A 13,208-nucleotide genomic window follows, 5' to 3' on the forward strand; every position below is an offset into this window, starting at 1 on the left:
CTTCAAATTCTAAGAAATTACAGGACAGCTGAATGTGAAATTTTGCTTGCTTCTGTGTTCCCATTAGGAAAACCAGAGCATCTATTCAGTGTTTCATGTGATAGCCTATATTCTCTGGACCCAAGAGCGCATGGAGGTCCTAATAATTCTGTTCAGTAGCCTGGCATCAGGAAGCTCTCTCCCTTGTCTGCAATGGGACAACTGTCTACTTCTGAAAAGAATCACACAGAGGCGTAACACAATACCCTCAAATTATAACCCTGTTTACGTCTATGGCAGTAAGATAATACACAATAAAACATAATTTTTACAGGTATGGCCCAGGTTTATGTTGACACCTAAACTTCACCAACCCCTTTCTTGGTATGAAGTTGTCACTGAAAAGCAGCTACCTTGACAAGACTACATTGCCTGGCTCACTTGCATCTAGGTGGGGCCATGTGAGAAGTATTCACTATTTCCACTTATATCCAGGCTAAAGAGATTAAAACATGTGTGTGCCTCCTTCAAACTTTCTCCTTCTGACTGGATGCTCAGGAATCAAACACTTGTACCAAGAAGTTATATGAGAGAGAAGTAAATTTGTACTATGTTATGCTATAAAAATCTAGGATTTGTTACTGCAGCTATTACCCAACTAACACAATAACTGAACCAGGGAGCCTAAGTCCAGTATCTATCAGAGCAAAGAAGATGGAAGTAATTGGGTTGGTAATAAAACCAACAAAAGCATCACTGCTATGACACTGGGTGAGAAAAAAAATCTTAAGAATATAACTGTTTTCCAAAACACTTTTGTAGTCATTTTCAGTATTATCAAGTCCTGTCTACATCTCGATTGCCAAATTCAAATCATCTATGGCAAACCTAATTGCCTAATACTTCTGGCAATATCACAGGTCTTGTCTGCTTTCTCCCATCAGCACTGAATGTGTTTCTGAGACTACAATCTCATTTGTGCATTAATCCAAGCAAAATAAACACAGGAAGATAAAGTGATGGCCAAAAATAATTTCACATTGTGCAGGGAACTGATTTCTGAATTAAGGACTCTTTAAGAATGTCTACACCACTGGTCTCTACCACTAACATAAGTGGATTATGGCAAAATATTTAAGCATACACACATCAAAGGAGAATTCAACTCAAGTTGTGAAGATACACTTACCTGAGGCCTGGGTTGCTACAGTGCAGTCACCAAGCTGAGTTTTCAGTGGAGGCACAATGATGGTGCGGGTGCCAGTGCCATCTGCCACAACTCTGCCAGGCCCCTCCAAAACGGGTCCACTATTGCCTCGGAGAGCACTCAGGGTATCAGTGGAATAAGGGCTGCTCAAAGAAGAGTCAGAGTCTGGAGAATCATTGACAGTGACATAACTGATGACATTAGACCTTGGCTTCAGGCTAGAGCTGAGGAAAAGAAAAATACATGAAAATTGAATTGTTCTTTTTTTTGTGTGTGACAGGGTCTTGTTCTGTCACCCAGGCTAGAGTGCAGTGGAGTGATCACAGTTCGCTGCAACCTCAACCTCCTAGGCTCAAGCTATCCTCCCAACTTAGCCTCCCAAGTAGCTGGGACTACAGGTGTGTACCACCATGCCCAACTGTTTTTATCTTTTGTAGTGATGAGATCTCATGATGTTTCCCAGGCTGGTCTCAAATTCCTGGGCTCAAGTGATTTCCCGCTTTGGCCTCCCAAAGTGCTAGGATTACAGGCATGAGCCACCATACCGAGCTTCAATTGCCCTTTTAAGCAATGTTTCTTAGATGATCTGTCTCTGGTTCTCCCATGATAACAATGATGATAAAGATGGTAATAATAACGGTAATATTAGCAGCAGTTAACTTCTGAGTACTTATGTATCAAGCACTACTCTCATGCTCTACATACATCTCACTGAATCCTTACAACAATCCTATGAAGTAGGTACTATTAACACCATTTTGCAAATGAGGGAACTAAGGAATATGGAGATGAGGAACTTGCCCAGGGTCACACAAGAAGTGATGAGTGGTGAAGACAGGATTCAGACCCAGGACAGAATGACTTCAGAGTCCACACCTCTAACACTTCCTGTATATTGCTTCTACCATCTTACAATTGGTCCTTTTGAACTAACAGGCTCTAAATTCATTCTAAATTTTCTCTTCCAAGTTCACTTAAACTTCATTTATGTATGACTCTGTAAAGTCTCCTAAGTTACTTTCACGTGTGAATCCTACCTTCTTAGGTAAAAGCAAGAGGTCATTCCCTCTTCTGTATGCCCAACACCAAAAGCCCCATCGAAGGCTATGCTTCCAAAATACCTTTTTCTTCGGCCCTTTTTTTTTGGGATAGGGGTGGAAGGGGATGCAGTCTTACTCTGTCACTCAGGCTGGAGTACAGTGGCACGATCTCAGCTCACTGCAACCTCTGCCTCCTGGGTTCAAGTGATTCTCCTGCCTCAGCCTCCCGAGTAGCTGGGATACAAACATGTGCTACCACGGCCTGCTAATTTTTGTATGTTGAGTAGAGATAGGGTGTTGCCATGTTGGCCAGGCTGGTCTTGAACTCCTGACCTCAGGTGATCTTCTGGCCTCAACCTCCCAAAGTGCTGGGATTACAGGCGTGAGCCACCGTGCCCTGCTGGTCCTTTGTTTCACAGGCCAAACTGGGCCCACTTGCCTGAAGCCAACAGTCTAAGACCAACAGAGCCAGGAACCATTCACTTATCTTACCTACTGGGCTTGTATTTGTTGTCCTCTTCCTCATCAGTGTCACTTCGGATAGTGATGACACTCACAGGAGGGCTGGGAGTATCTGGAATGATGATGGGCTGATGCTGATCTTGGACAGGGACTAAGGAATTATAAGAAGATGTGGTGCGGAGGGGACTGCTCCCAACCAGAGAATAGACTTGGGAAGGCAGAACATCTAGAGAGGACCTGTAGGAAAAGTTCACATGGAAAGATGATTCAGTTCTTGGCTTTCCAAATTGTACATCTTTTCCCCCAGACTGCTTTCCAATTTACTCGTTGATTCCTTTTTACATAATCATTAAGCAAATACATTTAACTATACAAGTTCCGATGAAAATAAGCACCATGCTGGCAAGAGTTTCAGGGACAAGAACACCAAAATACAAGACATTTTACTTTTATAAGTCCTTTATCCCAGGACTAAATTTCACTCTGTAAAGTAAAATAAAAGCATCATAAAATGCCCCAGATTCAAAGTGGCAGCAGAGAGAAAGGACCATCATAACCAGGACACACCTGGTGTACATGTGCAGATGAAATGATTTGCTCTTTCTCAATTTGGCAGCTACCTGCTGCTTCATATCTATATGATATGTCTATAAAATATTCCAAATGCAAGGCAACATATCTCTCAAATTGGCACAGTTTTAACTATCAGCTGTAACACAGACTCACTTGGAAGAGACTGGAGCTGACTGCTTATTCTTCTTCGAAGGGAGGGAACTGGATTGCTGTTGTCTGACAACATGGGCAACACCAACATTCAGAGGCTGAGCAGTGGCCAGTGTCACATGGTTAGTCAGCAAGGATGGCTGCTGCATGATAGTGCTGTACTGGTTGCCATGAGAGTGGGCATTCCTGTACCAACAGAAAGAAAGAGAGAAGAGTGAATTCCAAAACCACTGAAGAATCAGGACCAAACAGACATCAAAAGCAATTAGCCAAAATGCAGCTGCATTTTATTTTTTTAAAGTTGAGTACCTACCATCTGATAAGGGATTCATAACCAGAATATGTAAGCAGCTCAAACAACTCTATGGAAAAAAAATCTAATAATACGATCAAAAAATGGGCAAAATATTTGAATAGACATTTTCCATAAGATAACTTACAAATGACAAACAGGCATATGAAAAGGTGCTCAACATCTCTGATCATTAGAGAAATGCAGATCAAAACTGCAATAAGATATTATCTCACCCCAGTTAAAATGGCTTATATCCAAAAGACAAGCAGTAATAAACGCTGCCAAGGATATGGAGAAAAGGGAACAACTGTACACAGTAGGAATGTAAGTTAGTACAACTATTATGGAGAACAGTTTGGAGGCTCCTGTAAAAACTAAAAATTGAGCTACCATACGATCCAGCAATCCCACTGCTGGGTATATACCCAAAAGAAAGGAAATAAGTATATCAAAGAGATAGCTGCACTCCTATGTTGCAGCACTGTTCACAGTAAGATCTGGAAGAAGCCTAAGTGTCCATCAACAGATGAATGGATAAAGAAAATGTGGTACATATACACAATGGAGTGCTATTCAGCCACAAAAAGAATGAGATCCTGTCATTTGCAACAACATGGATGGAACTCAAGTTCATTATGTTAAGTGAAATAAACCAGACACAGAAAGACAAACCACATGTTCTCACTTATTTATGGGATCTAAAAATCAAAACAATTTAATTCATGGACATAGAGAGTAGGATGGTTACCAGAGGCTGGTAAGAGTAGTGGAGGGTTAGTGAGGAGGTAGGGATGGTTAATGGGTACACACACACACAAAAAGAATAAGACCTATTATTTAATAACACAATAGGTGATTACAGTCAGTAATAACTTAATTGTACATTTTAAAATGACTTAAAGAGTGTAACTGGATTGTTTGTAACTCAAAGGATAAACGCTTGAGGGGATGGACACCCCATTCTCCATGATGTGCTTATTTCACATTGCATGCCTGTGTCAAAATATCTCATGTACCCCATAAACATACATACCTACTATGTAACCACAAAAATTAAAAATTAAAAAAAAGAAAAAAGGATTTTCATTATAAAAAATAAAGTTGGGGACCTAGATTATCAGGCTTTAGGATCTCACTGTATGGTTTCTAATCACTTAAGACTCTCTTTAAAAAATCTGGAAGAAATGATTCTTAAGAACCTATTGCTTTCCTATATTCAAAGTTTTCTTATAACACCGTCTCCTAGCCTGATATGGGTTCTTAAAGGATTCCAACAGAGTCAAATTTTCCTTATTTTCTTACTAGTCTCTCCTTATTATCAAGTGCTCCCACCCTATGGGATCTGCCCTTACAAATCTCCCAGAGTAACACAGGACACTTGCCTCCAGTCGGCTAGCTGCTGGCCACTCCCCATGGCCTCTGGAATCATTGCTGTGGGCTGGACAGAGTTGTGTAGAGCTACCCCAGGCAACTGTTGCCAAGTTGAAGGCAGGAGAATTTGCTGAGTCCCTCCAGGCCACGCCTGCTGTAAGGAAACACACACAAAAAACATCCAGACTTGATTCATTCTTGGCTTTTTCTTCTGTTTTTTTAAAGAAAGAAAAATTCATATCTTAAAAGAAGTTGCTTGTAGATTGTTAACTTGCAGAGATTAAAAAAGAAAAGTCAGAGGGGCTCAAAGCTACAAGTCTTATGAATGGGGAAAGAAAACATACTGCTTTCTTTCACTCACCCCCATAACCTGACCACCCTGGTATTAAAGAAAAGAAGATCCCTGCGGTTAAGAGCTTCTATTATACTGTAGAGAAAAGGAGTCTGAAGGTTCAGAGATAAGAGCTGGTTAAATGCTGGAGTTTCATTTTTGCAACAATTCTAAAATATATCCGTAGAAAGACTTAAGAGGACTCCCTGGAGATTAAAAATTTTTTAATCTGACTGCCAATCAGATAAGATATCAGATCAATTCAACCCATAAAACAAAGGGCAGAGCTGTTCCCTTTTTTCAAAGGGTAGTACTTAGAAAATGGAGCCAGATGTGGATGACCAAAGGCCTAATCCTTTTGGGAAAAAAATCTTACGCCAGCAAGAAAAAGCTAACCTCATCATTTATAGCCACATAATAGAATTTCAAAATAAGGCTAAAAGTAAGATCTTTGTGAAATAGATGCAGAAAGCACCATACTTTGTTTCTAATAGTTACCTAAAATATGTTTTTATGTATCATTTGCAGGAATATTTCCACATAAAAACTAATCACTACAAGAAAGCATGATTTCTAGTTTTTAAAAAGCCATGTCACTTGCAATAAACTGAGCAACAAATGTTTTCTGTACTTCTTCCTCACAGAAATTCTGGCATTTTTTGAAAAAAAATGGAAACAGATTTGGAAGTTTCCTTTTTAAACTTGAATTCTGCAGTACGATTACCTACAATGCCTGGGTACATATGGTTCTGTTTCTTGAATTTCAAATTGCAAGGCCATCAACACACTGTTTTAAAAATATTTCTGCAAGTAACAGATCCACTTGTTACAAATACTGGTTCCAAACAAGAAGCCTTCAAAGCAGAGAAACTGCAAACACGTCTGCTACCATAAGCAGAATTTAAAACAAAACAAAACAAAACAAAAAATAAAAGAAGTATGTTAAGTCACACCATGCGTCTTTCCATAAGCCAACACCTGCACAAGACAAAGCATGTAGTTTAATACAAAGCAAGAAATAACATTCCAATGTGAGGCAGAAATCTGGCGTTCCAAGCGACGAACTGTTTTGACAGAGGAAGAACAAAAATATGCAAAGCTTAGCAAATGGCTAGTGCAAACTTAAGAGAAGCAGCAAAGGAGAAGTGTCAACTAGCATTCCAACCTCGAAACTACAGATGAGTGAGTTAAAACCAGCGGCTTCGATCAATCGAGTTGGAAATATATCTGACTCCCTCACACTCAGGTTTTATGCTCACAAGAAAATTAATGTGGAAGTGACAAAGACTTTTAAACTGAAAACCAAATTCCAACCAAAGTATGTTTCTGGAAGTGTTTTCACTCACATGAATACTTAAGAAACAACAAAAGAAATTTAAAGCAACTTTGAAAACAGAGAAATAACAGGATTCAATAGTGCCTTTCAGGTTTTTGGATGCTTACCTAATTTTAAATTTCAAATGATAAAATGCTGGATATCCAATAAATAATTCTAACTCCCCAAATAAACCAAAACACATCCAAAAAATCACTCTTAAGGTTACAAATCCTGAAACACACCTCAAAGTCTTGTTTGTTTTTTCTGTCTCTAAGCCCAATACTACAACTGCAGCTATATTAAGTAACTATTCCCCGTGACTTTTAATAACAAAGATATTGTATTTGCATATGTATTTGCATAGTTTGTTGGCCATACTTTCAACCTTTGTATAAAGACCTATTTGTAAAATAATTAATTCTTCCCAAAACTCCTAAAAATGTGTTCACTTTTAATTTTAAACAACAATATGACCTCCAATATGATCTACATTCTAAAGGGAATATCTTTAAATGTAAGATATAAGCTGCCACTGATCATGAGTGGCAAAAAGAGCTATCTTCGTGTGCCCATAGAAAGATGGTTAATATCAACTGATAATAAATTAAGAGCATCTTAAGCATTTCCACGTGCAGAAAAGTTTTAGAACCTTAAAACAGCAAAAAAAGGAGAAAGCTACCTTGCCAAGGAGTTCAATTTTGGCCATCCGGGTACCTGTAGCTGAGCCAAATTAAAGGCCACTTCCTTCATGCTCAAGGGTCAGAGGGTAAAAGATAAGGCAGAAAACAAGTAACAGTGTTGAAGCTCTTCTGAGGCTATATTGAGAGCTTTTATCACACTAGGCTGGCAAAGAAGAATCAAGGGATCTGGCTCCTTACAGAGCCATATAACCATCAGTCAGACAGTGCTACAGCAAATGTTGGGGAGGAAAACAATGAGACATTAAAAGATGTAGCAAGAACACAGCCACAAGATGGCACATGCTTCCATGCCCTCTGCAAAGACTAAGCTAAAAATTTTTTTTGAAAAAAACCAGAAAAAAACAGAACAAAAACAAACAGGAACAAACAAAAAAGAAAGAAACCAAAGAAACTCCGTTAGTAACACAATCAAGTGAGGGGAATTACCAGTACAGCAGCAGTCTGTTCAACCAGCGCCGGCCGGCCGGCTGCGCAGCTCAGAGTAAAGGGCACCGCATACTGCGGTGTGATGGTGGCTACTTGAGGGTGGAGAGTTGCTACCATTAGTGGTGTACAGCTTCCCTGAAACGTAGATTAGGCAGGTGAGTGAAACAAACACGGAGGCAGGACATCTGGATTCAGAAGGGTTCTCATTCCCCCCAAGTTATTACTGACAATGAACAGTAATTTGATAGCACCTAAAATGCATATACCAAACACGACTTCCCCCCTTCAACTTTGTACAGCACTGGCCCACAAAGTCAAATGCCAATGGCCTAAAACAAAGAAATATAGGAATCCTCCTTGGGCTAGATTCAGGGCATCAGTTCTATGAAACAAAGACATTTATTAAGAATTCTTCCTCCTGTTCACAAAATAGGGTTTTTGGATTTGAGAATTTCCTATGTGTCATAGGCCACAAACATTTATATATAAAATATAAAATATACTGTTTGTTGCTATTTAAATACTTCACTATTTTCTCTATCATCTTAGTCGAATGTTCCATAGCAAGTATAAAGTTTTAAAGCTTTCTACAGTCTGGTTAAACACAAAGAATGAAGGAATGTAATACGTGAAGGGGCATCCTGATGTGATCCAGCCTCTCAACTGTGATATTCTAAGAGTGAGCAAAAGGGACACAAAGGGTGCAAAAGTGGAACCTTGTATTTTAGAATCAAAATGCTGCATATATACTTATCTTTATATGAGCTCCAACATTTAAAAAACAACAATAAAAAAAAAACACTTCATCCCGCAAAATTAAACTAAACTTACTCAGAAGACCATTTCTCAAGAATGTCTGGATATTTTTCCCTGCAAGTCTAGGGAAGACGATGGCACACTTGCAATAGTGTTAGGAATGAGTATATTGTTCCATAGAGATGTTTCATTTTAAGTCCACTGAATCATGACCAAGAAAGATCTTAGAGTCAAACGAAATGCCATTTTCTAGGACAAAATATCTGAATCTCAACAGTGTTTAGCAATACTGAGTATCCACATTGCTCTAGCTTTTACCTGCGTAAGAACTCCTGACTGAATCTGTAGTGGCTGAGCAGCTGGTGCCTGGGGTACAATTGGTACAGCATTATCCATCCTCACAGGGAATCCAGAATGCTTTGCTGTTGCTTGTAGTCCAGCTGTTGAAAACAGCATCACAGTGAAATAGTTTTGCTGGGTCTGGGAGTACTGTTTTAGATTATTTTGTTTTCAGCTTTTCTGTTCAAATAATCCACTATTCAGATTTTAGTCCTAGACACTTAAAATAAAGAAGTTTCATTCACAGAAGTCTTGGAAGTTAAGAAAAGGGAGACTGTTCCCCTCAGTTTTTTAATAGAAAGATGTCTGATATAGCGAGGGTTGGCTTAAAGGAATTCTAAATTTTTTTTACACTACAAAATTTAAAACACAATATTCATCCCATCTCCATTAACAGTACAGGCAAAAACAAGCCTTCACTTAGTAAATTACATTCACTTTTTCTTTTTGTTTTTTTTTTTTTTTGAGGCAGAGTCTCGTTCTGTCACCCAGGCTGGAGTGCAGAGGTGTGATCTGGGCTCACTGCAACCTCTGCCTCCCAGGTTCAAGCGATTCTTCTGCCACAGCCTCCCAAGTAGCTGGGACTACAGGCGTGTGCCACCACGCCCGTCTAATTTTTGTATTTTTAGTAGAGACAGGGTTTCACCATGTTGGCCAGGCTGGTCTCAAACTCTTGACCTCGTGATCTGCCCACCTTGGCCTCCCAAAGTGCTGGGATTACAGGTGTCAGCCACTGCGCCCAGCATTATTCACTTTTTAATCCACTAGGGGAAAAAAAACTTGATTTTAAAACTCTAATCTTTAAAAGCAAAGGCTTAAATATAACTTTTAGAGAATGAGAAAATATTATGAAAAGCTCAATAATTTATAATCTAAGTTACCTTTTTATTTACATTTTTCCCCATTCCTCAAAAAATATAACCTAGTCCATAAATCAGACATATATTTTATCCTTAACCAGGCATGAACTGAAAAAATTATGCCTAGGATAAGAATATTTTAAAAGCAGACATTCTGGTTTATAGAAACTTTCTTCTACTTATTTTAGAAATCTACTCTTGTCATTGACATCTAATAGGGCTCTTTTGTAGTTAATGGACAGCTAAGAAAATGAAGAATTCTTCTTTGTAACAGTGCCTTTATAACAATGATCATGTCTTCTTTTTTATTCATTATGCTCTTAGAACAAATGTTGAATAAATCTTTCCTACAAACAGATCTCCTTCTGGGGAAAAGCACAACTAAAGACAATTCTTTTTGCCAAGACTTGAGAGTCTTCAGTTGCTTCTGTACTTTATCAAAACTTGCAATATAAAGAATTTAAGTTTCTATTATACTTCCAACTCACTAATATCTGCAATTTTGTTAAGTAAGGATATAAAGATTTTAATTAAAGACTCCTTCAGTGACATTTTCTCAACTATCACCAACTAATTTCTCTTAATATTGCTATGGAGGTATCAAATAAGCATAACTCATAGACCTAATACTGCTGTTTTCAGCAAGTCAGTCTTCTAATTTTCCACTTCAGTAATTTATGAGTAATTTAATAACAGGCTGTCATGAAGAAAAATACAATCCAGCAATGTACAAAATAAGAGGGCATAGTAAAATCGGAATTAAAACACTAACAATATCCTTTTAAGTTCTACTTGTACAAAAATAAAAAGTAACAAATTCATATATCAAGATTAAAAAGTTGCCAGCCATGCTTCATTAGGCAATGTTATCTAATAAGGCTAAGCCACACAAAATTCTTGCCTAAAGTAGGACATGGATACATGCCTAACTACAAGACATTGGTATTGTATAATAATAGCCTCCTACAAATTGGTAAAATTTAGGAGGAAATGTTTACTTCAGAAGTTCATCTATGGCCCCCAAGGTGATAAAGCAAAAGTGACAAAATTACAGAATAATAGTTACTACTAAGCAAAATGTGTATCTATTTTGGCCAACCAGGGTAGTATAGAAAGTAGTATTTATAGTACTGACCTACAAATGTGACTCTAATGTATTAGACTGCTATTGTACTTTAGGCTGAGCCCAAAAGTGGGAACAAAGAATTTAACAAAAGGCAACACTGTTGGAAGGTTCTCCCTGACTCCTGACCTAAAAAGGATTATAGTTTCATTTTTTGTTATTATTTTGTTTTATTGAACATAGTCCTTTAAATAAAGAACCAGTGAAGTATGGAAAGAATAAACTGCCTAACTGATGAGGATCTATCCTCCTGTAAGTATAGGCATCTTGTAAAAAAACAGATGGTCCAAGAAAAGTGGGCAACCTGGAATAGACCATTGCTGCACAGAAATGAGCAAATAGTGGTGGCTGGGAACTGAGGGGCAATGAGGAATAACACTTCAAAATACAGAAGCTATGAACTCCCCTGCCTGGGTTCAAATCATGGTTCTGCAATTATTAGTTATAGGACTTTGGGCACATGAAGGAACCATGCTCAAAATTCTCATCTATAAATTGGAGATAATGACATTACCCTACCTCCTAGAATTGTTAGTGAAGATAAATTAATACATGTAAAAGCAGTTAGAACATTATCTGGCATATAATAATACATATCAGGCATCATCATCATCACCTTAATTTTAAAACTCCCTTTTCATTTGGAAAATTTTAAATACGCTCTACTAGCTCCTCAGGTTATTTATACTTCCTAGATAGGAAAAATGTCAAAAGTTATACTTACCTAATTATAGTAAAAAGGGTTATCCCACTTTTCCCCTCTAACTTCTTTAGTTTACATTTTGTTTTGTTAAAGGAACTCAAAAGTTCTTCTGCTTCATCTCTTATCATCTCAGAAGAAGCAGAAAACTTCAGGGTCCCACATTTGAAAATTGTTCCAATGAAACTCTTTGGAAAAAGTAGTGAAAAAAGTGGCTAATCTACTAAGCTCAGTGGAAGAATCACTCAACATACGACAACCCCAACTACAGAATTTACTATTATGAAGCATATGCAGAAAATAATTTGGTAAGTTAGGCTAAATGTGCATTTACGGATTTTGAATCTGTTCCTCCGCTCTCCCTGTGGTTTCTCCTTGGTTTACATCGCTATTGCTCTCCTGTCCTCCTGGTAATCTTTCAGACTTCCCTAGCCCCTCTTTTCCTTCTGCTTGCTCCAACTCTGTCAGAAACCAAACAAACAAGAGAGTCATAGTCAATAAGTAATTGATGTAAAAAGGCAAAAATGCTACCTGCGGCCGGGCGCGGTGGCTCAAGCCTGTAATCCCAGCACTTTGGGAGGCCGAGGCGGGTGGATCACGAGGTCAGGAGATCGAGACTATCCTGGCTAACATGGTGAAACCCCGTCTCTACTAAAAATACAAAAAACTAGCCGGGCGTGGTGGCGGGCGCCTGTAGTCTCAGCTACTTGGGAGGCTGAGGCGGGAGAATGGCGTGAACCCGGGAGGCGGAGCTTGCAGTGAGCCGAGATCACACCACTGCACTCCAGCCTGGGAGACACAGCGAGACTCCGTCTCAAAAAAAAAAAAAAAAAAATGCTACCTGCTTCTATGTAAAGTGTTATATGAGACACCTGAATCCTGGTTTACTCTCACAGGGTACTGACACTGACCTTCTCTTGGGAAAGTCAAATGTGTCATTGGATTTTAGCCTTAAAGTAACATTCTTCTAAATGGCTTACCAAATGATTAAACACACATTTCCCATATACAGAAAAAAGAAACTGGACAGACTAGATTACAGAACAACAATGTCAAAATTAAGAAGGATGGGAATGTGAAAATTAAAATCGTATTGCAACACAGGGACTCAGCCTCCTCCTTCAGCTATTCTGTTCCTCTATTGACAGGAGTTTGCAGAAACTGTATGATTCATAAGCTGAAGAAGATAATCTTAATGCCTGCCCCACACAAGCACCTCAGCCTGTAGGATTTTTTAGTTCAGTAAATAATGATTTTTCTATCCTTAAGTAATTTAAGACATTTCCACATTCTTAAACATGGTATTTACATTTTACAATAAAATCACTTTTTATTGGGAACATAATTTTTATAATAGAATGATACAGGAAATAGGATCCAATATTTAGCAATTCTGCTTACAACGAATTTTTTTCAAGTTGTATAGATTTTGCATATTGACAGATACATGCTTATACAAGACATATGACACTGACACAAGGACTCAATGGGCAAGAAAACTGGTGTGAGGCAATTCAATTAAGGAAACATAAATTGAGCTGTTATAATGCATCAGATAGCATCATAATTAGATAAAT

General features: G+C 38.3%; 1 protein-coding gene across 2 annotated transcripts in view; it reads right to left on the minus strand.

Moving 5' to 3' along the window:
• Window positions 1–13,208, minus strand: part of LOC105479159 (homeodomain interacting protein kinase 1) — a 49,262-nt gene that overhangs the window by 6,484 nt on the left and 29,570 nt on the right. For both annotated transcript variants that reach the window (XM_011737006.3, XM_011737005.3), the window contains exons 9-14: window positions 8,928–9,049; window positions 7,854–7,988; window positions 5,089–5,231; window positions 3,415–3,597; window positions 2,719–2,925; window positions 1,169–1,410 (exon numbers count right to left, since the gene is read on the minus strand). In XM_011737006.3, the coding sequence (XP_011735308.1) occupies window positions 1,169–1,410; window positions 2,719–2,925; window positions 3,415–3,597; window positions 5,089–5,231; window positions 7,854–7,988; window positions 8,928–9,049 (1,032 nt within the window). The remainder of the gene's footprint in view (window positions 1–1,168; window positions 1,411–2,718; window positions 2,926–3,414; window positions 3,598–5,088; window positions 5,232–7,853; window positions 7,989–8,927; window positions 9,050–13,208) is intronic.

The sequence above is a fragment of the Macaca nemestrina genome, chromosome 1 (assembly GCF_043159975.1).
Source record: "Macaca nemestrina isolate mMacNem1 chromosome 1, mMacNem.hap1, whole genome shotgun sequence".
Lineage (NCBI taxonomy): Eukaryota > Metazoa > Chordata > Mammalia > Primates > Cercopithecidae > Macaca > Macaca nemestrina.